At 41.4% G+C, this 25,595-nt stretch overlaps 1 protein-coding gene across 1 annotated transcript in view; it reads left to right on the top strand.

Annotated features, from left to right (window-relative positions):
• Positions 1–1,160: 1,160 nt before the first annotated feature.
• Positions 1,161–25,595, top strand: part of TOX (thymocyte selection associated high mobility group box) — a 301,773-nt gene continuing 277,338 nt past the window's right edge. The window contains exon 1 of the mRNA XM_036338318.1: positions 1,161–1,548. Within this exon, the coding sequence (XP_036194211.1) occupies positions 1,447–1,548 (102 nt within the window). The 5' untranslated portion in view covers positions 1,161–1,446. The remainder of the gene's footprint in view (positions 1,549–25,595) is intronic.

Genomic DNA, 25,595 nt, shown 5'->3' with positions numbered 1-25,595 from the left:
GATAAGGTGAGAAAACATGATTGGTGATTTCCTCATCCCACTTACCAATCCGAAAAATGGGAAGACCGATTTCTAGGTTGTCCGTGGACCTCTGAGAGCATTCCTGGGCTGCCCACTATTAAAAGACAAGAATCCCATGATGGACAACTAACAGGCCCTGGTGTTTCCCCTCTAGCCCTATTGTGTGTGCTGGTAATTGTTCCCTGTTTACCCTTTGAGGAACCCCAGTGGTCTTTTGCTAGTCCTTAAGGTAGTCTTAGCACCCGCGGCCCTCTGGTGGGGCACAGATCACCAGGAGGGGAGGGCTGGAGAAGCGAGTGAGTAACAGCTCACTCACACCCTGCGGTCCGTTCGGGTCCCTGGGACAGTGGCCCACTCACAGCGCCCCGAGGGTTCGCGTTCTCTGCGGGTTTCCCGGTCCCCAAGAGCGGCGCTGCGTGGAACCTTCCCAGGGACTGGGAGTCGGGATGGGGGCGCGGAAACGGGGCAGGGACCGCCACCGACAGGGAGGTGGGGTACGAAGAGAAGGAAGTGGAACGCCGTGGAGGGGCGGTGGGAGCGGGGTGGGGCCGGGGCGGTCCCGGGGGCGGGGCTGCGGGGCGGGGTGCGCCACAGCGCCCCCTTGCTGCGCGCTCCCCGCCGTGCCCCGCGGCCGCCAGCGCCTCTGGCTCGCCAGCCCCTTTGTGTACCGCGCGCTGGCTGTCCGGAGTCGCGAGGCTCGGGCACAGCGGAGGTTCCCTGGGGTCCCGCTGCCTCGTCCCGGGCCCGGCCGCGCTGTCCTCCCGCTTCCCCATTCCTCCCTCCTCCAGCCCCCGGCCTGAGCAGCAGCCATCGGGCTGCGAGCAGCCCGCGTCCTGCGGCGCACCCACCCGAGCCGGCCCGGGGCGCTCACTCCCCTCACGCCTGGTCCCCAGCTTCTTTCCACCCCCGACCCCCTTCCCCGCCACCATCCCAGGCCTCCAAGGTGGAGAAAATAAACTAAAAGCAGAGCAACTCAGAGACTCCCATCAAACGCCCCGTACTTAGAGCCCGAGCGCGGACTCGTGTGCCGGGCGGCCAGGGGCGCGGGAGGCGGGGATGGGGGGGACGGGCGGGGGGACAATGAGCGCATGAAGTTACCTGCCCGGCGGCCGCGGCGGCGGCGGCGGCGGGGCCGGGAGGCGGCAGCGGAGCTGGCTGCGCGCTCGGCGCGGACGGGTGCGCGCCGCGGCTTGGGGAGAGTTGAGCACTTTTCCCCCCTCTTTTTTTTTTCTTCTTCTTTTTTTTTTTTTCCCTCCTCTTCTTCTTAAACAAACCGCAAACGGATGTGAGGGAAGGAAGGTGTTTCTTTTACTCCTGAGTCCAGACACCTCTCTCTGTTCCGTCTAAGCTTGTTTTGCTGAACACTTTTTTTTTTTAAAGAAAAAAAAAAGGCAAAGAGAAGGAGTTGCTTGATGTGAGAGTGAAATGGACGTAAGATTCTATCCACCACCAGCCCAGCCCGCCGCTGCGCCCGACGCGCCCTGTCTGGGACCTTCTCCCTGCCTGGACCCCTACTATTGCAACAAGGTGAACGCTCTGCTTTTGTTTCCGCCGTGTTCTCGCTGCTGGATCCCGGGAGGGGGGCGGCGCGGCCGGGCCAGCGCGGCGGCGGCGGGCCGGGCGGCGGAGGCCAGTCCCGGGCGCTCGGCTCGCCAGCCGCGGCAGCTGCGTGCGCTCCGGCAGTAAATATTGCGGAGCGGCTCGGGGGGTTTGTCAGGCACAGCGATTGTGCGGAAAGTGACACGATTTGCTCGGATCTTTTCCTTCCTGCTGTTCGCGACTAAGGATCCCTGCCTCGGTTTGCCGGGGGGCGTTTTAAAAAAAAAAAAATTAGGAGAAAACCACGGTGTACTTTGGGGGTGTGTCTGGTGTCCCGAACCGAGGCAGAGACAGAGAGAATTCAGTTGATTTTCCAGTTTCCCCTTTTCTGTACCTACGTCCTTCTCACAGACAGCGGGGGCTCGGGGCACCGCTTCCCCGATCGGGATTAGTTGCCAGGGGAGCAGCCGGGAGTCGGGGTGCAGGGACCCCGGAGACACCTCTGCCCCCCGCCGGGAAAATTGCTCCTCAACTCTTTTGTTTTCTTTCACCAGCCCGCTTGGGCGGCTGAGCCCGGTGTGCGGATGCCGGTGTGCGGGCCGGGGTGCAGCTGGGGAGCCGGGTCTCGGGGACAGCTCCGCTTGGGGGGTGCGCGCGGAAATGGCAAGTTTGTTAGGAGCGCGGCGAGCGCTTGGCGTTCACGTCCAAAGCCCCCCCACGCACTCGGCACGCGGCTGGAGCTGGGTCCGAGGCTGGGCTGTATGCACAGCCCCTTGACCCCAGACACCCAGGCCGCGGGGGACCGGGGGGCCGGGGCGAGGCTGACCCAGCGTGTGGCTCAGGGTGGGAATGTCTGCCCGAGCTTCTGCCGAGCTCCGCTGGTCCCGAGGATGGAAGTCAGGGTGCTTGCTTGGGCAGGGGGTTACCCTCTGGGCTTCTCGAACTCGCAGCTCTGAGAGGGAGAACAAGGGGGGACAGGCCTCCCGAGCGCAGCCGTGGGACCCAGGCCCTCCCTGCTTGGGGGTTGTTGGACGTGTTCAGCTGTCCCACCGGGTGGACATCGGCAGGGAGAACTGAGTTTTCTGAAACGCTGGGCGAGTGTTTTCGATGCCCAGCCCTAGCTTGGTGGTAAAACTGCCCGATACTCACAGTCCCTGCAAGCAATTCCCTGTTGGTCCCAGTGAATTCCACTGGATAAATCGGTGGGACTCCCTAACATTTGCCCGGTGGCGAGTCATCATCAAACAGCTTTTTAAAAAATGTGATACACAGGTATTTAGCGCGCTGCATCCTCAGCCCCCGGGTTCCCCACCACTCAATCGACTTGGTCAATGGAGACACACACACACACACACACACACACACACACACACACACACACACACACACAGCTGTGAGCTAAGTGAACCACAGCTCTCACCCCACGGAGAAGCTCCTCAATGCTGTGTACAGTGGGAGACCCAGTAACAGGGATGAGCGTTGTGTTTGTGATGTTCGAGCAAGTTTGAAACAAGGGAGATCTGGTCCTGGGCAAGGCGGAAAGGCTGTTCATCACACAGAGACCCCTTTAGCTCGGGGCAAGTTGGAAGGCACTGGGAACTTTGGCAAGAGAATTTTGTGTGCTGAAGTTTTATAATTAGTTGGTAACATAGTTCTTTTATTCTAACATATGTTTTGCCTTCATGAGTGAGTATTTTTGTGTTTGTAGCATTTAATTTTGCTTAGGACGCTTTTACTAGTATGAATACAAAATAATAATAAAGTAGCAGTCCTATCTTGACATATTCCACAGTAGTTACTGAACCAAAAGCTCAGAACCACTTTGGCAATGATTCCGGACACATCTTATCAAATTTATCAGTGATGTTAGGCTCCAAAAAGAGGATAATGACTTGGATACACGTTTCCGTCGCCACTTTTGTGCTAGTGGGGTCAAATGTAATTTAAAAGCCAAATGTTTTCTAAAATCAAGAATTACTTCAATATATTAAATCATTTTCTAATCAAGTGCTTTAAATAATTTTAGTGAGTTGTGCTGTGAATTGAATAAATTAATTTAGAAAGTCTTCAGAATTTCTTGACCAGCTCACTGAAGTTCCTTTTAAGTCACCCTGTGTATGAGGAGCAAACTGTTCTTTTTAAATGCAAATTAGTAACCCTTTCTATAGACTAGTTGCCAGTCTTCTATTTAACTTATCCAGGGAATAATGGATTTTTAAGGAAGCAAAGGCATAAGATGTACTTGTCATAGTAGGAAGAGACTTCATGAAACGTTTCTCACAGGACCTTTTCTCCTGCCCTTTTCTGTGTAGCGGTCCATCAGATGCATTTGTCACTGAGCCCTGATTATATTGGACATCCTGAGTAGATTTTCTAGGCCCCAGAAAGCCCAGGCATAGTATTTCCTACTCCATCATGATTACCATTGGTACAAAATTTCTGTCCCGTTCCACATTTTTAACTACTTCTAATGTAGTCAACTAGCTTCATTTTTTTTGCAACAACTTGAGTGGATTTGCAAGGATCTGAGGGATGGGCAGAAGTTTGGAAGAGATGAAATAAGAAATCTGTGTCTACGTTTAGTAAAAACAAGTTTGAAGCAGACTTCCTTAAAGAGACAAGATTGCAGTGTAAACCTTGTATCTTTCAGAGGCGCAGTGAGTATGCAGTTCACTACAAGAAACAGTCACTTTGTCAGGTTATGTGTTTTTAATAGGGTGATAAGATCATAAATTACTAATTATCTTTATTTTAAATCTGTCAACACTTTACTTAAAGTTGGTGTGCAAAATCCCAGCAGAACTAGTATCTTCCCGTGCTTCAGCATCATGCAGTTGTAACTAGTTTCCCCAATGCCATTTTCCCAGTGTCAGAAGGCCCCCTAATAGAGAAAATGAATATCCACTTCCTGAAGCTTTTCTGAACTCAAGTGTGGTGGTTGTACTCCGCTAACACTTTCTAGCGCTGCTGCTCTGTAGATTGCCAAAATGCCTCTTTATATTTTTCAGTTAATAAACTCTGTAGGAGGAATTTTTGTGGAAACAGTTTAATCTTGCACCGCTCTGTTGCAAAAGCGCATTACGTTAGGAACACATCACTGTGCCAACCCGCCTCCATTTTTACATAGCCCATTGCCGGAGAAAGTGAGAACAATGCCAGTCATATTGGTTATGGCAACTGTGCGAGGCATCTCTTCCACAAACAGCCAGGACGGATGGCTGTTGCTGTATATAGGTCAGCCTTTGACATGCAGTGTAGCTCATAGACTGGACAGAAGCATGCAGGCTGCAAGTCCCAGACTCCACCTCTTGTAACTTAAAGCAGGGTAATATTTCACACATTGAGAGATGGGTACCACAGTCCTGCTTCATCTAATTAAGACTATTTTAAGTAACATTGTATCCCTTCATTGAACTGAATGTTACACAAATAAATTGGATCACAGGAGCTCACAATTGGAGTTCAGTTGTAAAATACAGCCCCATTTTTTTGTTCTAGTTGAGGATGTCAGAGCATCAGTTTAAATATAACCTACCGAGTAATAACAGTTCCTTTCAGTTTCTTAGTGCAATGTCATTTCTGAAGATTGTTTTCACTGATTTTATGCTAAATTGGGACAAAGAAATGGCACTTTTTCATTTTTACAATGATGTGATGTGTTCAGTTATTGCTCAGTATCTGCCCACATAAGGAGTAGTAATACAATTATGTTATGACATGGCTAATGACAGGGATGCTGACCTCTGCCAGCAGTGGGAGAGGAAATAATGGTCTTTACTGTTCTCAGTGGTTGCTTTTGTAGAACAGTTCCTGAATCTTTGGTTGATTTAGACATAGGGAAGTCCAAAACACAAACCCATGCTTAAGACCAGCTGTATACAGAGTAAAGAATAATGGGCATTTGGCATATTGGGCTTTTGCTGTTGAAATGAGGAAGGACAGTGTGCAGTCTTTTCATATAAACATTGGCGGAAGGACTTATTTGCGGTGAACCTCGGCATTAAAATGTCAGGGCTAACATTAGACATCTGATAACTTTTGAGAAAAACAAGATTCATGATCATCCCTGCAAAATCTCCCTTGAGCTTATTTTCCTATTTAGAGTATTATGTATTGTACTTTCATGTGGCAAAACTCGTCACATATACAATACAGGATTTACAAGCGCATTAGGATGGAGTCATTAGTTCTACTTTAATTAATAAATGTAAGAAAATGGAGGAGGATGGGATAAGGAGGAGGAGGAAGGAGAAGGTTATAAGCAATTTAGTGCATCACGCTTGATTAGTTTCCTATCTACCTCCATAACTTCTAGGACTTCGGGAAATTCATAGTTGATACTTTGGACATCATTAGTATAATTAAAACTCCCCTGGGAGTTTTATTAGCTGGCATCTTTCATAAGTTTTCAGGTCTTTAAGTAGGTATTAAATTTATAGATAAGAAAGAGCATAAACCAAGCAATCATACAGTTGTGGCCCTGAATCAGCTATCATGCAAAAACCTCAAATGTAGTTCTCTTGACTTTGTGGTGTATTTCAGTGTCGCAAATTCCAATTATACATGTCTGTGCAAAAATTATAATTATGAGCTTTGGAGCTATCCAATGTTACTTTAAACATGGTTTAGTATTCTCCCAGTTTATCATGTTTTATAAGTTTCTGAATGATGACATTAAGGAGCATTTTGATATTTTGCTTAGTTAGAAAAATGAAACTGATATTTAAATATTATCTAATTGACTGCTTAGTGTAGGTCCTTTTTTAAAAATGATATGGTTGCAAGGGGCTTAAGAACAGGAAAGAAGTAAGGCACTTGAGACTAGAAGATGTAGAGAAAGTTCCAAGTTTAACATGGCTTCTTTTTGGTATCTGGGTATCAAATGTTGGTCTTAGTATGTGGGACTATTTCTTGTCATCATGCTTTTATGGGAAATGGGTTCAACTCAAGAGAAGAATAATTTAGAGAACTGGAGAGGGGGATTTTATTTAGCCATGAAGGATGGTTTATTCTAGTGCTTTCCCACATTGGGTTAGGATATTAGAAAGTTGGAAAGGCCCTGGGAATATTTTTCAACTACTGGTGAGCCTTCCTATCTTGACTGATGCCTGCCTTCAGCAGCAGGCCTGTCTGTATGCCTGGGGCCTCTTCCCTCCCTCCTCCTCACCCCTCCACAATCTTAATCTGTGTGTGCTTGGGAGGCCTGTACTCTATGATCTGAATGCTCCTCCCTTTCCTCCAGTACTTGACCCACCATTGTGTTTATCTTGACTGCCATGCTCCCTTTTCCTCTCACCATCAATTGTTATCATAATCTGGTTAACATATCCATTCTTCCTCCAGTACCTGACCTTATTTCTGGTGAAGGAAATTGATCTGTTAGTTCCTGAGGCCCATATCCACTTTGTAAAATCCTGAATTAGGCTGTTCTCTTTTTCCTCAAGTCCCCAATGATGTAGGGTCATACAATAATAGACCAACAAAACATAGATATACTGCTGAGGGTAAAAATAACTATGGTGGATGTTTCTAATCTCTCACAATTTGCCCCTTTCCTGCTACATTTTTTAAACCTTCACCTGAGGATATGTTTTTATTGATTTTTAGAGAGAGAGGAAGAAAGAAAGAAAAAGAGAGAGAGGGAGAAATATTGATGTGAGAGAGAAACATGGATCAGTTGCCACCTGTGTGTGGCCTGACCGGTAATCAAAACTAGTATGTGCCCTGACCAAGATTCGAACTTGCAACCTTTTGCTGTATGGGATGAAGCTGCAACCAGCTGAGACACCTGGCCAGGGCTCCTACCACATTTTATATACTGTGTGTACAGAGCTTGGAAACAGGCCCTTGAACATCTCTTATTAGAGAGAAATCTTTATTTATAGTTTAGACCAGGGGTGGGCAAACTTTTTGACTCGAGGGCCACAATGGGTTCTTAAACTGGACCAAAGGGCCGGAACAAAAGCATGGATGGAGTGTTTGTGTGAACTAATATAAATTCAAAGTAAACATCATTGCATAAAAGGGTACCATCTTTTTTTTTCAATAGTTTTATTCATTTCAAACGGGCCAGATCCGGCCCGCGGGCCGTAGTTTGCCCCCGGCTGGTTTAGACACTAAGATAGTATGAAAGTGGGACTATGATCTCCTGATCTTTAGCTGGCATACAGTAAATTAAGTGAGTTACAGTTACAGTAAGAGTTAGTAAGGGTTAACTTCTGTGTTCTCAGCAGAATATGCATAGATAACTGAAATGGGAATAGTGAACATAAAGAATTTATTTAACAAATCACATTTAGATAATTGTTATTCTACACTAGAGGTCCGGTGCATGAAATTCACGCATAGGTAGGGTCCCTAGGCCTGGCCAGCAATCAGGGCCAATCTGTGGGGTGACTGGTGGGGCGATCGGGGGACACCTGCTGGCACCTGTCTTGGCCGGCCTGGCACCGCCCACTTGCCGGCCCCACCTCTCCCTGCCGATGCTGGTCGCCTCCCTCTGTGGGGCGACCAGTGGGGCGATTGGGGAGCCCCCGCTGGCACCCACCTTGGCTGGCCTGGGGCCTGCAGGCTGGGGGCAACTCCTGCATTGAGTGTCTGCCCCCTGGTGGTCAGTGTGCGTCATAGCAACCGGTCGTTCTACTGGTCGTTCCACCATTTGGTTGATTTGAATATTAGGTTTTTATTATATAGGATTTTGTCCATCTGAATGTGAATCTTAAGGGTTCTGGGAATTTATAAGGTAGAATATCTTTTATCTCAATAAAACTGAAATGTCATCATCATGACTTGATTAAATGCTATCAATTACATTTTAAAATGTTATCAATTATTGAAGATAAAGCTTAGATTGTATACAATCAAATCCAAGACTTCAAAATGTATACCTTGAGGAGGAAATAAGATCGTAGTCAGCCATACTTAATAAATACTGTGGCCCCAAGAATCGTAACTCTAGTTCTTGCCTATAAGTAGCATCCCATAGATATGTTTGAAGGCTGCCCTAATTGTTTCACTTGAATTTAAACAACATTTCAATATGGGAATATTTACTTTTACTAATTTTAAAGATTCTTTCAGTTACTTCCACTTTGGTGTTATTGATATATTATCAATGAATCTTATTCTTTGAAGGTGCATTTTTCCGAGTCAGATACCTGATTGATAGAAGCAACAGTAGATAGTGAATTGTGTTACTCGACTGCCCACTGGGAAGTCGGAACACTGAAATGGTTCAGCTCACATCTGACCTAACGAGTTTAGGACTTTTTTTTTTGTTTTAAACCATACATGCCAAGTTTCATCCTGGAGAGCAATTTCTCATGAAAAGCCGTTGGTTTATAAACTGCTTAGAAATGAGGTTCATGACAGAGGTGCCTACAGACTGTTACTTATAGTGAGTTCTTCCATAATACTTTGGGACACGGAATTCACATTAACCTGAACGCGCTTTTCCTGGTTAGAACATGTTTCTCCTTATAGCATTCATTTTGAAAATGGGGACATTACATTGCTCTGTGCTTGCATATTGATGGTGCAGCAGAAAAGGAAGGATGATGCCAGAAAGAATCCCCGTGCTCTGTCATGCCAGGAGGCACCAATATTTTCCCAGACCTCTTCAAGAAAGTTCGCCTTACTTGGTTAAACATTTTAAAGTTAACTTTTAAAAACTATCTTTAGATTTTCATTTCGCTCATGAAACATGATCACTAATATGTATTTACTTGAGGCCTGGTGCACGAAATTTCATGCACGAGTAGGGTCCCTAGGACTGGCCGGCGATCAGAGCCGATCTGTGGCATGACCGCTGTTCGGTCAACTTGCATATTAGGCTTTTATTACATAGGATAATACTAAACATCATAAAACCAATGTCACTAATAATGCCTTTCTGTCTGTCCGTTTTTCACTTTGGATTTTTAATGGTTCTGCTTTAGCCAAGTATTTATTGTTTTTCATTCCCGAGTTATGTACTTTTATGAAACTCTCTTGAAAGGGCTCCTAATTAAACTCAGGCCATAGTTGGTTGGTAGAAGCTTTACTAGTGACCAAGAAAATATCAAGTATTTCAAGTTACCATGCAGACTTACAGTTTATACATATCTGACCCACATTAGTGTTAATGTCAGCTTCTGCATAAAATGCCTTTTGATTAAAGTCTTTGATACTCTATCTGGGTGTGACCTAGTCAGAGAAATAGGTGTGTGTGTGAGTGTGTGTGTGTGTGTGTGTGTGTGTGTGTGTGTGAGTGTGTGTGTGTGTTTTAATGTGTTTCTCATGGTCCTTTATATATTTGTAGCCATAAGTACGTGAGAATTTATCACATCTGGCAGAACCTATCAATGTGTACAAGAACAATAAAGGAACTCCTAGTGACTAGTAGGAATGCCTCTACTAGTCACTAGGCGTTCCACTTCGTTTTGAGAAAATGAGCCATATTTCACGGGAGAAGATGCTTTCACAACAGCAGGGCTGTAATTGGACATATTATAACCTAGGAAGATTAAAGAACTAGATATTTCCGAGGAAACCCATCGGCCTTTCTCAAGAAAGGACTCCTTTTTGTAGAAGCTTGGAGATAAAAACTCAGGGCTCTTAGAGCTGTGTTGACTTACTCCCTAGGCAAAATAAATAGTCCTGCGGAAGTATATGATCTGCTCCCCTTTCTCTTTAGAAGCCTGACTTCAGTCTCTGTCTGCTAAAACTTCTGACACTAAAACCTTAATCCACTGGTGTCCCAACCTTCTATGCTTCCCCTAGAGAAAATAAGCTATGTTTGTATCAGGAAGCCTTCTGAGAATTAAGGAGTCAACAGAGATAGATTATTTTGAAATCCTGTGGTGAAAGACATTCAAAAATTCAAATAATGGTAGGCCCTAGAAAAATACTATATTCTCAAGCCATTTCTTCTATTTCTGCTACCCTAGTGGAATGGGTTTTCCAAAGTTGTAGAACTAGTGATTCTTTCAGGAAGGGATAACCTTTCTATAAGGTCAAAGGCGAACTTGGGGAGATGGGGTATGTGTAGGTACAGTCTGTAATCTCCCTTCCTCGGATACTGGTAAGCCCCACAGGGGGCCTCTTTCCCCCTCTCCATGTTGAGAGTCACTGCACCTAATAAGAGATGCTACTGATGGGAGCTGTTGCCTGTTTTGCAGTGGAAACGATCAAATAAAAGTTGAGAATAACTGCTTCAGAGGTAAACGCCCTCTTGTAGTTCTCAGGGAAGAGAATTGCCCCTCTGTACCTTCCTCCAATATATAGGTCAGAGGTGCAAAATACAATGGGCAGGATTAATGAATGGATGAACCACTGGGTCTGAAAGACAGTCCAATTACACTGAAAGCATATCTGTGTACCACCCAAGTTCCTTAAGTCTTTTAACTCAATTCAATGGTTAATTTTTTAAAAAATGATGGGTAACGTATTATGTATATGCATCGGCATCTTTACACCATTGTAAAACCCAAGTCTTCTTTTCCATGCCAATATTCCTCAGCCTAAAAAATGCCAGTAACAATTGTATAAAGGGGAATGTTAATAATAAAGAGGCAGGATAACCTTTCGACAAAAAGTATATTTTATTATTTGGCAGATGCAGTCATGAGCATTAATCATAGAAACCTGCAGACAGTAGAAGCTTAATATCAAAGCTAATGATTTATTTTATGTTAATGACTTTCTGCCAGGGCATAAAAGACTCTTCATAATGGACTCTCTGCGCTGTGTTCAGTTACTAAGGCTAATGGGATAATCTTTTCTCTCCCCAAATTAAGCTTTTTTGAAATAAATTATGCTGTTATTTTTCAAGGTAACGCTCAAAAACTTACTGCAGAACTAATCTTTTAAGAACTGCTTAGGAAATAAAGAGGAAGAAAGATTCCAAAGCAGCTTTTCTAGTTCACGAACAGTTTTACTTAATTAGAGAAAGTTTGCATGTATGTTAATATCCCTGAACTTGTAATGCCAAATAATTTTAAAGTCAGCCTTCAGGGACACAGTCTGCCTTCTGAAATTCAGCTCCTAGAAGTATGTCCCACAATAGAACACATTTTCGTCGATTACCGTACAATAATGAACTGAATGGTAGTGAAACACTGAGTTGTTGGTGTTCACTGAGAAGTTTTAAAAATCATGCTTACATTTAGCTATAACCAACATTATATTTTATTGAGAGATAATTTGCCTACTAAAGTTCACAGAATGTGCTAATCTTGTGTAGTGGTTAATACAGGCTTCCCACCTTACTCCGCTGATGGCTATAAAAGGTTATTATTATGCAGGCTTTGGCAAAAGTAGGTGTACACTTGTTCACATGGAAAATAATACAATGATTCATGAATAATAATACAAAAATGAAACTCTTTCGAGTGCTCACAACTGTAAACCTACTTTTGCCCCACCCTGTATTCATGGCAGCAGCTCAGGTGCAGCTGCTGTGTGTTAATAATGCATCATGGTCCCACTAATCAACACACCGGAGGTCAGCACCCCCTCAGCATCGAAGCCACCTACTATTCTCTTTCCAAAATGTTTACTAGCACCTTAAATACATATCTGTCATTTTCCTTCGCCTCAGAGTCAGTTAATGCCACTCAAAACTACTTGTGTGATCAAGATTTTGTTACCTAAGCGAGGTCATGGAGGAGATGAATATATATATTCACACTAATTTCCTCCCATACGTATGTCCATCGCCACACTCATTGACTAAATTGGTGTAGGGCTGTGATAGCCCGGAACCCCTTTATCATTAAGTAGGTGTGTTCCACATTGAGAATGTTTTCAGATTCCACATGTTATGTAAGGAGACGTTTGGAAGAAACACAACTTTTCAATAACCAGGATCATTTGAAGTAAACAGAGTGATTTGGGAAATGGGAAGGGATATTTAAAAACCTAAACAGACAGGAAGCAGTGTTAGTTTATAAACCTGATACAGTAGTGAAATATTATTTGCTTAATTGTTCTTTTGGCATAGGAAAGCAATAAGAGTAAAAGCTTCTTAAACCATATTTTCTGCACACAAAGAACATATTCATGTGGGATTTCCATTTGGCCAGAACACTGTGCAAATCAATACGTCCGCACTTATCTGCATTAAAATGAGGTAGACAACAATTTCTAGGCACAGTGGTAGTATAGTCCCCTTGACACCCTCTGTTCCTGTTAAGGTAATCCTTGCTTTTGTGTGCTCAGAGAAGAGCCAAAGTATTAAGTGAACAAGATCTCATTTTCTCATCTTGTCTTATTGTCTTCTGTTTTCTATTACTCATCATTCGGATAACCCTGCATGTGTGTCTTCTTCCTTATGATTTGAGAACCTTAAGTGTCTTAAGAAAAGGAAAAGGAATGAAACTCAGCTGTTTCCATCATCAGGAGAGATGCAGAAGGCAAACTGGGGGGCGGAGCTTCTATTTGTGCTGCACATAATGTACAATGGTACATTTGTCATGCTTTAAATATATAATGCCTACAATAAAATATGTACAGGCGCAGTTGTGATCTATGAAGTCCCTGGCTCCAGTGCCATTGTTTGTCGTCTCTACGGTTGTCATACATTGTTCTTTGCACATCATACCCTTACAGCAGAATTTGACACAATTTCTAGCTTCCAGCCCTGCACCATTTTCATTCACAATATACATGAGTTTGACAGGGTGTGTTGAGGGAAACTCTGGCAAGCAATTGATATTTTGAAGTGGCAAGCGTTTCAGCAGCTGCCTGCTTGTGAAAAAGGAATGATAAGATATACTGTATTGTTAGTTTCAGGGAAAGCATTAAGGTTTAAGCTCTGTAAAAATGTACACATTATTCGTCAGTGGTGAAGCAAGTCTTTTATGTTTTTAGAGCTTAGCTCGCTGGCTGATGTGAACTAGCATGACATTGGTCAGTAAATGAATAGGAGCACTTTGAATTTGAACTGCTGCCAATTTTGCACCAACAAAGGAACTGACAAAAGAAAGATTTTATGTGAAATGCAAAGCACACGCAATGTCTTGGGGGGCGGGGAAAGGGAAGAAGAGAGAGAGAGAGAAAAACCCACACAGAATATCCCTCAACACATGCTTGCAAGGATACCAAATAGTTAAAAGACATCCATTTTTCATGGCTCATCAGCTACAACCTAAGCTGTTTTATCTAATGTTCTTTAAAAACCTGTTGTATACAATAGGCTTTTAGAAGATGTTCATATGGAATTTAGAGTGTTTTTCTAAATATCACACTGTGCCCTGAAGGCCTGTTGGCAGAATATCAGAGCTGCCCACTGCTGGAGTCCCCAGCTCTCCCTCTATCTGGTAGTGGGAAATTGTAGTTTAATCAGTTATGGCACTTTCAGTGTGTAACGTTCATTAGCAAGGCAATTTGTCATGACTGCTAATGGTCAGGATGCATCTGCTCTCTCAGCTACAGAGCATGATAAGGAAGAAGACAAATATTTCAGTATCTGATAGTATTAACTTGTTTCAAATTTGTAATCCAAGGTTAGTTGCTCAAAAACAGACACAGCAGCAGATTAACAAGCATCCTGTATTCAATTGTACAGGGCCCTGTTTTTATGGATTTATGACTTTAAAGCACACTAATGTGCTATTATGAAGGGCACAGTCTTTGATTAGATGTTCAACAGAAACTAAGTTATGAGCGGAGTACCCTCTGGGTTCGTCTGGAAAGAATTTGTGTGCATCATATTTTCTATAGAGTTTCGTAAATGGAAAGGTTTGATACATGCAATATTTCTGACATGCTAAATATTTATGTGTATCTTTCTATTTACACTTCTTAAATTGAATTTATTGGGGTGATATTGGTTAATAAAATTATATAGGTTTCAGGTGTATAATTCTATAATACATCAACTATATATTGTAAATATTCTTCTTATCATTAAAAAAAGTCACTTTCCCATTGCTTTATAAAGTGGTCTGTCACTTTTCAAGAGAGATTAGAGTCCCAACCCATTTCGAAAGTTTTAAAATCCTAGTGAAAAACTTCAGAATGAATTAGAAATGTCACCTTTGCGGCCAGTGAACTGCTTTATAAGATCACTGTTCATTGTTCTAAACGGGAAAAGTTAAAAAAGACTCCCCCTGTTGAAAAGGCTAGAATTGTTTTATATCATATTTTCTAGATATTACATCACATAGATTGCCATACAAAATATTTCTGACACATTTTCATTTTTAATGAAAGGTCCTAAAATTCAGAGCATAATGATTTCTTAGAAATGGAACCTAATCTTGGTAAAAATTCATTCTTGCTAGAAACAAAAGCTGTTACTGTTTAAGTTCCTGTTGAGCGGTTAGTCGGTACGCTTCGCTGAATGTTGTCAAAAAGGCTTTCCTCATGATTGACAACCCGGCAGGAATGTGAATGGAGATTTTAATTGCGTATCATGTGTGCATATCAGAGTGAGTGAATTCATGACTCTGCTTAGCTCCATATCTCTGCAGGTCAGCCGTGCCAAAAAATGCTCTTTTATGTGCATTTTTTCCAAAAAGAGAAAGATGTATGTGTACTGAAGTCATTCGTTATTCATTTCTGACGTGAAACACTTGTGTTCCCTTAGCCCTGGAGTTTGAAAGTGGGACAAAAATCCATTTTGAGATTTCTTTCTTTTACTCTTTGCATTTATACTTGGATGATGTAAATTTTTTTTTCAGCTACAAGTTGGGAAAAGTCTGCCAGAACATATTTTTCTTATGGCACTTGTTATATGAAGAGTGTTTGTCTTTCCTTTTTTCTTTTTTTTCCTCCCTAAAGAATACTTTGAAAAGAAAGAAAAAAAAATGTAAGCCAGTGGAAAAATGTACTGAGGTCAATTGTCTTTCTATAACTTGCAATCTTTAGGAAAGGTCTTGGGGGCGGGGGGAGGAGGGATGGAGAAGAAGGATATATTTCTGAGAGGTGGGAAGTTCAGAAAATTGTCTCTAAATTTTGCTTAAAAATTGTATCTGAGTTTTGGTTAAAAATACCGTGCTTATTGTAAAATGACATTAATAAATATATGAATGTTCATTTCTTAGAAAAATGACTCCTTGGCTGAAAATGTAAAGGTCAAAGATTAATTTCTGCCATCACTTCTTTGCCAAGATGCAATGGTGATGCTATACCATTTGTCTTATTAAGATATCTAAACCAATACAGGTGAGATTGTCAAGGTGGGGCAAAGTTTACTTTGTAAGGTAACTTTGGATACAATAACCCCAGACTGGTCCAGAACTTATTAATGTAAAAGAAAAAAAATTGTAATAAGCATGCTATGTCTAATTTTTCATTTGATGTGATGTGAAAACTTGGCATTTGGGTTGTAAATTTAGCATATAGCTACTTTAGTATGTCATTTTTGAATAGGCGAGAAAAAGATTAGTGCCAGGGTCATTTTAAATAGAACCACGGTAATAAGTAGGATGATGTTGAAAAGATGGTGACTTTATAGCCTCAGGATATCCCATGGGACTTGACTTTGTTCTGGTCTCTAACATGTTATCTCAACACATTTTAGAACATATCACATTGCAGGCAGATGATTCAGCCCTTAATATAGTATGCAGTCCAGGGTGATTGCTATATGAAGGTTCTACTGTGCCTTTAAAATGCTAAAGAAGAAAATCTATTTTATTTAAAAAATTTAACTTTATGTATGAGGTGACATTTTTCTAATGTTATGGAAGACTATTTTGTACTTTGTACTGAGAGCTCAGGCAAGGAAAAATCTATTTACAAAATGAAAAAACGTGCTCAGCTGAATGCATTTCACTTTTAAAGATGATATTCTGGTAATGAACTTTATCAAGCAGAGAACATTTCAGTAAAAGTATTAAAGTAGTTCCTATTTTCAGTTGCCTCACTTAAGGCTGTGTCACCATTTCCATTATAACTTCTTATTTTCAGGTAGCCCTAATGCAGTCCCCAAACAAATATTTGCACAGGGATGAAATGAGAATATTTTAGCTTAGAAATAGGGTTCTTTATTTGGAATGCACTTCTAAAGAATCTCTGGGCTTTGTTAATAAGACACATTTAATTCATTTTTAGAAATTGAAAAGCATTTACGGAACACCAACTGTGTGCAAAGCCCTATGCTGAGGGTTTGGGGGGGGGGGGGGACTGAGAGGCACAGAGATGAGTAAACTGTGGACCCTGCTTCCACATGGCTAATCAAGAGAGGAACACAAATAACCATAACACAGCTGTAGTGTGACTGATGTGGTGTGAAGGCTATGGTCCAAGTGCTATGGGGAGCAGAAGGAGAAGCAATGAGTTGAAGTGAGGGAATCCAGGTTGCTTCCTGGAGGAAATAGCATTTAAGTTGGCCTTCAAATTTGGGCAATGGTTATGGGGAAAGTGAGTCCTAGTTTTTGAATTATATTTTAGACTTTCTCTTTTCAAAATCACTTGCGGCAACTTAAAATAGGAAGCAACACATACAATAAGACGAATGTGATTGGTCTTAACGCAGAATGTTACAGCCTGGAAGCGGAGGTGCATATTTCTTAGCTTAGGTATCATCACTATAATTAAACATTAGATGTGGCTCTTGCTTTCTCAGAGTCAGAGCAAAAATAGAAACACACTGAGTGACAGAATTTTGATATCTGAGTTACATATGGACACCAATTCTTCATGAATAAAAAGTTTCTCTCTAGTAAAAGACAGCAAAAGACATAAAGTGAGGAAACATGTGGGAAGTCGGACATCAAGGGCTATCTGAGGAGTCATCTAATGTACCTGGGTTGAGCCTGAGGTATCTGTCGTGATAGAGAAACGGGACTTCATGACGGAAGAGAGGCTCACTGGAATAAGAACAGGGAGAGAACCAGGGACAGTTTGTTTAGGCACAAGAATGGAAGCATCAGGCCTGTGTTTTAGGAAGGTGGCTGTTGTCATTACAGAGAATGGGTTGGGAGAAATTGGGTGGAATTCAAATTGCTTATAGTAAGTGGGATAATGTCCTACACTAATAAGAATGCATCAGAGAAGACTACCTGGGAGAATTACATGATCAGGTATTTATCCATTTTTCGATGACTTTTCAAATTATAGATGAATGATAAGCATCTGGAAGTTTTATGCTTTAGCCAAAAGGTTGAGTTATATAAAAATCTAACTTCTTTTTTTTTTAAAATATATTTTATTGATTTTTTACAGAGAGGAAGGGAGAGGGATAGAGAGTTAGAAACATCAATGAGAGAGAAACATCGATCAGCTGCCTCCTGCACACTCCCCACTGGCGACGCGCCCGCAACCAAGGTACATGCCCTTGACCGGAATCGAACCTGGGACCCTTGAGTTCGCAGGCCGACGCTCTATCCACTGAGCCAAACCGGTCAGGGCATAAAATCTAACTTCTTAAAGCATGCGGGGGTGTTGTTGTCTACCTGAAAATTCTTTTTTTTTTTAATGTTTTAAAGTATTTTATTTATTGATTTTAGAGAAAGAGAGGGAAGGGGAGTGGGGAGAGAGAGAAACATTGATTTATTGTTCCACTTGTTTATGTATTCACTGATTGCTTCTTGTATGTGCCCTGACCAGAGATCAAATCTGCAGCCTTGGCATATTGGGACCATGTTCTAACCAACTGAGCTATCAGCCAGGGCCCTGAAAATCCTTTCTTTTAACTAAGTCCAATCATTAGCAATGAATATTAACGCTTTGTGTCATCTTAGAAGTATATGTGCTGAATTAACATCCAAAGTTATTTGTAATCACTTTCCTGGCATTTCTTGTTCAGCGATAAATTTAAATACTGTTATTAGTAAATGTGAGATGCCTGTTTAAGTGTCCAAACATATTCAGAAATGTCTATCAGCAGTTTTGAAGTTATCTTAGAATCTTCAAATATCCTCATAGCAAAGTCCTCAAATTTTTCTATGCAAGTACTCTAATGAATTTATACCAGGAGGACCCCAGAAGTGCCTCTGTAATCTACTTAGGTCTTAGAGGGCTGATGTTTCATCTTTGAGAAATATGTAGCCTGGCTGGCATGGCTCAGTGGTTGAACATGGACCTGTGAACCAGGAGGTCACGGTTTGATTCCTGTCAGGGCACATACTTGGGTTGCAGGCTCGATCCCCAGTAAGGGTGTGCAGGAGGTAACCAATCAATGATTCTCTTCCATCATTGATGTTTCTATCTCTCTCTCTCCCTCTCCCTTCCTCTCTGAAATCAATAAAATATATGTTTTATAAAAAGAAATATATAGATTTATATTATGTTCCATAACACACCCATGCTGGCTTTAATGTAAATATGATACTTTAAATCACTTACAATTGAGGCCACTCTATGTTCCAGGAAGATAGTCCATGATAGTCTAGAGTTCTACTGCCCTAGCATATCACTCTTTTCCTAGGGGCATGAGTTTGAGAAGTATGAAATAACATAATGGTCTTTTGTCTTTATTATAAAGAAACTAGAGGCCCGGTGCATGAAAATTCATGCACTGGGGGGCTCCCTCAGCCCAGCCTGCCCCCTATCACAGTCTGGGAGCCCTCAAGGGGCCTAAGCTGCAGTCTGGCCTTCCTCTGTGGGAGGCGACCAGGCAATCAGGGGAAGGCGCCACCCCTATCACCCTTGCAGCTGCCGTGGCTTTGTCTGGAAGGACATCCAGAAGGACATTCGGCTGTCTGGTCTAATTAGCATATTATGCTTTTATTATTATAGGTAGAGTGGAGGCCTTGCATAAGTTTATTTTGTTAGGTCATCTCTCCCACAGAGAATGGAACATTTTGTTCTTGCTTATTCTTTCCCCGACTTTCACTAAGTCTTTATTTTTTATAAGAAAGCTTAACAAAATACTTGAACTTAGTCTAAAATGGAGGACTGTGTAGCTAGGGCTCAGTAATTGCTGGTGCCATGGCCATAGTAACATTATGTCTAAAGGAAAAATATGCAGAAGAGTGAGTCAAATATCCAATGTGTAGATGAAAGAGAAAAATCTCATAGTACTGGCAAAACTTGGTGATGTTCTGTGATGGAGGAAGGTAGTCGAGAGTGGTGTTATATTGGTAGGCATTTGCATATAACCTAACCTGAAAAGCATTTAGAAAATCCAAGAAAAGGACAGGATCATGAAGAAACTGAATGATTATGTTAGTGGTTGGAGGTGGGGTAGAGACAGGCATAAGACAAGGCAAGACCTGTAACACAGCAATTGGCTCAGGTTTGGATTCCCCCTTCGACCTTCCTCCCCTGTCTCCCTTATTCACTGCCTTCCATCACAGCAGATATAATCTGTAAGCTGATTGACATCATTTTCAAGATTTCTTTAAACTTACTTTTTTAAATGACTTTTACCAGTGCTCTCCTACCTATGTCCTCACCTGCCTACAATGGGCTTCTGTTTCCCAGCAGCCATTTTCTCCTACTTCTTCATCATCATTAGCACACAATTCAGAGGACTGGACTTTTCTTGGAAAACAGTAGTTCTGGTTATGCAAGATGAGATGGATAGATTTTAGGAGTGTGTGTGCAAGATTTCCTAACAAATGCCAATCTACCTGCTGTCCATATCACGCCATTAAATCTGGTTCATTTGTTTCCCCTTTATTTCATTTAAGCTGTTTTTTAAATACTTTGTAAACGGTCTAGAATGTGTAAATAATGGATAATTCCTTTAATAATAAAAATACATGTTTTCTTTTAGAAACTCCATTTAGGCAGATGAGCATTTAAGATTTGTCCTTTACCCGAATCAAGGAACCTTTCCCATATATAATATCTTTCTATTTATTTAATTATTTATTTATCCTCACTGGAGGATATTTTTCCATTGATTCTTAGGGAGAGTGGGAGAGAGAGGGAAAGACAGAGAGAAACATGGATGTGAGAGAAATACATCTATTGGTTGCCTCCTACACCAGCCCCAACCAGGGCCTGGGCTTGGAAGGAACCTACAAACAAGATAGGTGCCCTTGACCGGAATTGAACCCGGGACCCTTTGGTGCACAGGCCAACGCTCTATCCACTGAGCCAAACCAGCCAGGGCTATCATATCTTTTGTAGTCTCATCTGAAATAGCAGGTCAAGGGAATGAACATAATATATGTCTGCAGTTTACGTACATGTTTTCCCCACAACAGTCCCATAAAGTAGAACAAAAAATAATAAAAAAGAGAAGCAGATCGATCTCTTATTTTTTTATTCCATCGCCTATTTCTCCATGAGTGTTAGGGCCCATGCCATAGAATTTTTATAGTCTCCACTTCCAGCAGCATGGCATTTGCAAATATGGTTAATTTATTCATTAAATATTTTCAGTGACTACCAGGCACCAGAAACTGTGCTAAGTGGTAGGGATAGAAAAAGAAAAAAAAAGTGTGTGCTTAGGTAACAATTTTATACGTGATATAAATAACCCTGTTAAAAGAAGATGGGTGACCTGAGACTCAAAAGGACAATTTTAATATCTGACCCAAATACTATTTATATTAAGCTCTGAATTTCCCCGTGTTCATTTATGCATTTACTTTCCCTGCTCCTTTTCCTTTTTTTTTAGTCCAGATGATCTGCTGCGAGTGGAAGGAGCATTCTTTACCCTTTCTCAAGTCTTGCTCTGAGAGCAACTAATAGCCTGTGGGGTATGGTCACTTGGTAACTGCAGCCAATAGTGATTGTTTATGGAGCAGCCAAAGGAATGCATTTTTTAAAAAATTGAAATTCTAATTATGCAAATACTTAAATCTTTGGAAATTTGAATTAAGTACCATTTAAACATAAAGAATGAAGTGTATGCTCAATTTTTAATACCGCTTTAATGCGCTGAAATCAGTTGCTTAACATGCAGCACCATTTGAAGTTGTTCATAAGTTCAGGATGTTTTTTTAATGGTAACATTATCAATGTTCATTTTGTTCAGATACATCATAATCGTTCTCAAAAGGTAAACACTGAAGTGCACTTTAAAATGCGTTTCCTGACAAATGCTGCGTATGCTGGGACCCAGTCGTTGCTGAAATTGCTTACAAAATAATTCCGCGGATCTCCTATTTTCTTACCATCTCATGCCTTACCTAATATGGCATGGGACCAGACTGCAATTACACCTTCACAATTACTTTATTATATGGGTGAAATATATTCCTGAAGCTCTTATTACCTTTTCCATACACCATTCGCCCTGACCTGCTGATGGCTGTCAGCGGTGCTTCCTTAGGACAATCATCCATTCTTAGCCGTTTGTGTTGAAACCCAGAACACCACAAACAGAAAGCACCCCGCTCTCCTGCTGATGAATTTTTAATGTTCAAGCATTTATAATAATTCAAAAGACTTCATTAGAACAGCTTGTGGAATTAGGTGTGTGTGTGTGTTTTAGGATGGCGGATATTTATCTGTGATCTTTGTCCAAGAGAAAAGAAAATGAAAACGACACAATATTAATAGTGTGTTTGTGTCTGTAGCAACCTGAGCATTATGTCACCCAATGTCGGAGCTCCTATTCCCTGAAAGAGGCTGTTTAAGATTTTCTACTTCAAATAATTCGCTCACAAGCTCTTTTCTCCGTAATTGCTTTTTATGGGGGAAAATGATGCAACTCCATTCGGTGTCTTTAAATGGAAACTGGAGTGCCATATATTCAAATATGGAATACATTTGCATTTAACTACAAAATCAAGAAAGCTTTCTTTTACAATACAAAGAGAAATATTCTCCTAAAAAAAAAAAAAAAAAAAAAAAAAAAAAAAAAAAAAGCCAGTGCTTATGGTCTTTGAGAGTCTTCCAAAAAGAGATTTGGTTGACTTTGAGAGCCATATGGTACAGTCTGTTACCCTCCTTAATGAAATTTTCTTTACCATTTCATTTCACTCACAAACTTACACTAAAACAACTACGTATTAGGCTATCTCATAAAGTTTTGACATTTAATATATATATTAAAATATCGTTAACTATATTAAAACTAGTTAACTATATTTAAACTAGTTAAAATATAATCACCTTATGTGTTTCCTGCTGTCAGATGCCAACAGAGTTATTTCTTCCCCTTTTGAAAAATTAGAATTGAGTCATATGCTAATACACTATTGGTATATGTGTTCATATAAGTCTGTAATGTCCAATGTTCTGGAATATTCAGATAATTGATTGTATACTCTGATTTTATCCAGTGCTTAAAGTTATCAATTATTTTTTAAAACAAATAATTGTTAATTTATTTGATACTAAATAATTTGGTGTCTGTCTTCCAGGTAACTTCTTATAATTTTGTTGGTCATTAGTAATGGTAATGAAATCAACTCATTCAGTAGTCCTATTGGTAGCTTACTGTGGTAGAAAGAAGATGGAAAGGGAATCCTAGGACTTAGATGCCAATTATTGGACAAACCACATGATGTGGGACAAGTTACATATTTCTCATCTTTTCTTTAATACTAAGGGCTTGATCTAAAGCCTGCCTGGCCATGTTGCTCAGTGGTTGAGTGTTGCCTATAAACCAGGAAGTCGCAGGTCGATTCCTGGTCAGGGCACATGCCCAGGTTTTTGGCTAGATCCCCAGTGGGGGGCAGGCAGGAGGCAGCCAATCAATGATTCTCATCATTGATATTTCTATCTCCCTCTCCCTCTCCCTTCCCCTGAAATAAGTGGAAATATATTTAAATAAATAAATAAAATTCTTCCCTGTCCAAAGAATCAAGGGATTCCATGTAGTTATCAAAGAGGCAGCCCCATAATATCAAGAGGTCCTGTGGATTAAAGCAACCAGAGCTATTGCAGACACCAAATTAAAAAACCTAACGGTGTTATCATTTATTACATACCTCTCCAGGATCCATCATAACTCCATCAATTTAATGATAGAAAGCACAGCAAAGTAAATTCAAGGGCTAAAACTTAGAGCAGATACTGAGCATGATTTTAACCAGTTCTATCTTAACCGAAAATGTCACTTCTTAAAATTGAGCTATCCCTGAACCATTTTGGCTAATGGAAACTTGAGTTTATATTAAAGTAGCAAATGAGAAAATGTTTCTCCAATATTTAATGTACAGCTAACGCTTGAACAATGTGAGGATTAGGGGTGCTGACCCTCACGCAGTATAAAATCCATGAGTAACTTTCAACTCCCCCAAAACTTAACTCGTAATATAGTCTACTGTTGACTGGAAACCTTACCAGTAATATAAAATTGATTAACACATATTTTGTTTGTTATATATATTACGTGTTGTGCTTTTTCAATACAGTAAGTTAGTAAAAAGAACATATTCTTAAGAAAATCGTAAGGAAAATGCATTTATAATACTGTATGTATTTATTGAAAAAAAATCCAGGTATAGTTGGACCCACATAGTTCAAACCAGTATTGTTCGAGGGTCAAGGGCACTAGCAGGGCATGTCATAGATCCTAAGTTAGGAAAGGAGTTGGCAAATCAGAAGTCACTGGAGGTGGGCAGCTGAGGTCCCAGGGAGTTGGGAAATAGCCTGAAGAAGAGAGCCAGGCATTCACATCCACGCATCTTGAACTCAAGCAGTTTCCTGCCCGACTCATAAGTGTGTTATCATCATTATTAGGATTCTGACATTGCTCTAACAAATACCAGCATTGCTGTTTCAGGCAACTTGAAAGCTTTATTTTAAGCAGAGAGTGTGCAGGCTTTCAGAATGGGCCTGCCTTCTATCACCCTGCTCCATCGTTCACAAATATAATGTCAGCAGGGTACAAGGAGGCAGAGTTCCTGACTTCACAAAGTTCAGGGTTGGAAAAAAACAAGTTTCTACTTGAAAAATAAAACATTTAGAGAGAATAGCGTGAAAGAGAAAATACATTCTTAGCCCTAGATCTTCAGCCAGTCACTCTTAACCTTTCTGGTTCACGTGTACAAGCAAATATTCTAGAATTTCTGACATTGTACTTGAAGAATTAATAGGTCAATGCCTTCAAAACAAAGTTTTAGAAAATTGAAAGACTTTTCCACAGTTACACCATTCCCTAGCGCATCCTCCACGCCGTTGAGCCTGGCTGTAGGCATTCTCCCAGGTACCCATCAGTCACATTTTGGGCGGTTCCAGTATCTGCCCTTTTTCTTTGATGTTGCCCCATAGTTGCCCCTGCACCTTCTAACTTAGCTGCAATAGGACCAGCTGCTCAGCGGCAATTTCCTGGCTGCTTCACGTGTCCAGTCCCGTCAACACTCCCCCTGGCCAGGTAGTGCCATAAGTCATTCATCTCAGTTAAGGAAAAGATACATTTTACATTTTGATCAAAGTTTAGAAATTTATCATGAAGAAACTTACGAATCGGCTTGACAACCACTAGTTAAAGTGCATTGAAGATAACCTTCATAAGGCACATGACACAAAATGTTAAAATCATGTTCACGAAACAGCGTTTATATATTTTTGAAGTTTTCTTAGTTTATTTTCAACTCTTCAAGAAAGCACTGGAGCCCTCTCTACCAGCCCGCCCAGCCATTCAGTCACAGGGGTCCTCAAACTATGGCCCGCGGGCCACATGCAAATACAAATATTGTATTTGTTCCCGTTTTGTTTTTTTATTTCAAAATAAGATATGTGCAGTGTGCATAGGAATTTGTTCATAGTTTTTTTTAAACTATAGTCCGGCCCTCCAACGGTCTGAGGGACAGTGAACTGGCCCCCTGTTTAAAAAGTTTGAGGACCTCTGCTAAGGCCACAACAGAAATTGAGTGCTGTTGAGTTATTTGAATTACCTAGATGGATTTTCCCAGCAGCTCTGGTGTAGGGTGGACCCAAATAAGAGAGAGTCCTAGGCATGGAGCTTCGAGAGGCATCAGAGAACACTTAGGACAAGTTTCTTTTCTTCTCTGTGCCTCAGTTTTCTCACCTGCAAAACGGAAACAATAGGGTTTCCTTTATAGGGTTTATGGTGCCAGGCTGCCTGAAACGGAGTGTTTAGCAAATGTTAGTAGCTGTTGCTGCAAAAGTCACTCTGGCTACATACCCAGGGCCAGAGGACTCCACGCTGTTTGTAAACTCCAACACCTGTGAAACTTATTAACCTGGCTTGTTTGGCGGCCCACAGTCTGGTGTTGAAACCAGCGGTATTGTTG

Source organism: Myotis myotis, unplaced genomic scaffold, assembly GCF_014108235.1.
Source record: "Myotis myotis isolate mMyoMyo1 unplaced genomic scaffold, mMyoMyo1.p scaffold_m19_p_16, whole genome shotgun sequence".
Taxonomy (NCBI): Eukaryota; Metazoa; Chordata; class Mammalia; order Chiroptera; family Vespertilionidae; genus Myotis; species Myotis myotis.
The sequence above is the reverse complement of the archived record's forward strand: the minus strand, read 5'-3'. Positions and strand labels throughout refer to the sequence as shown.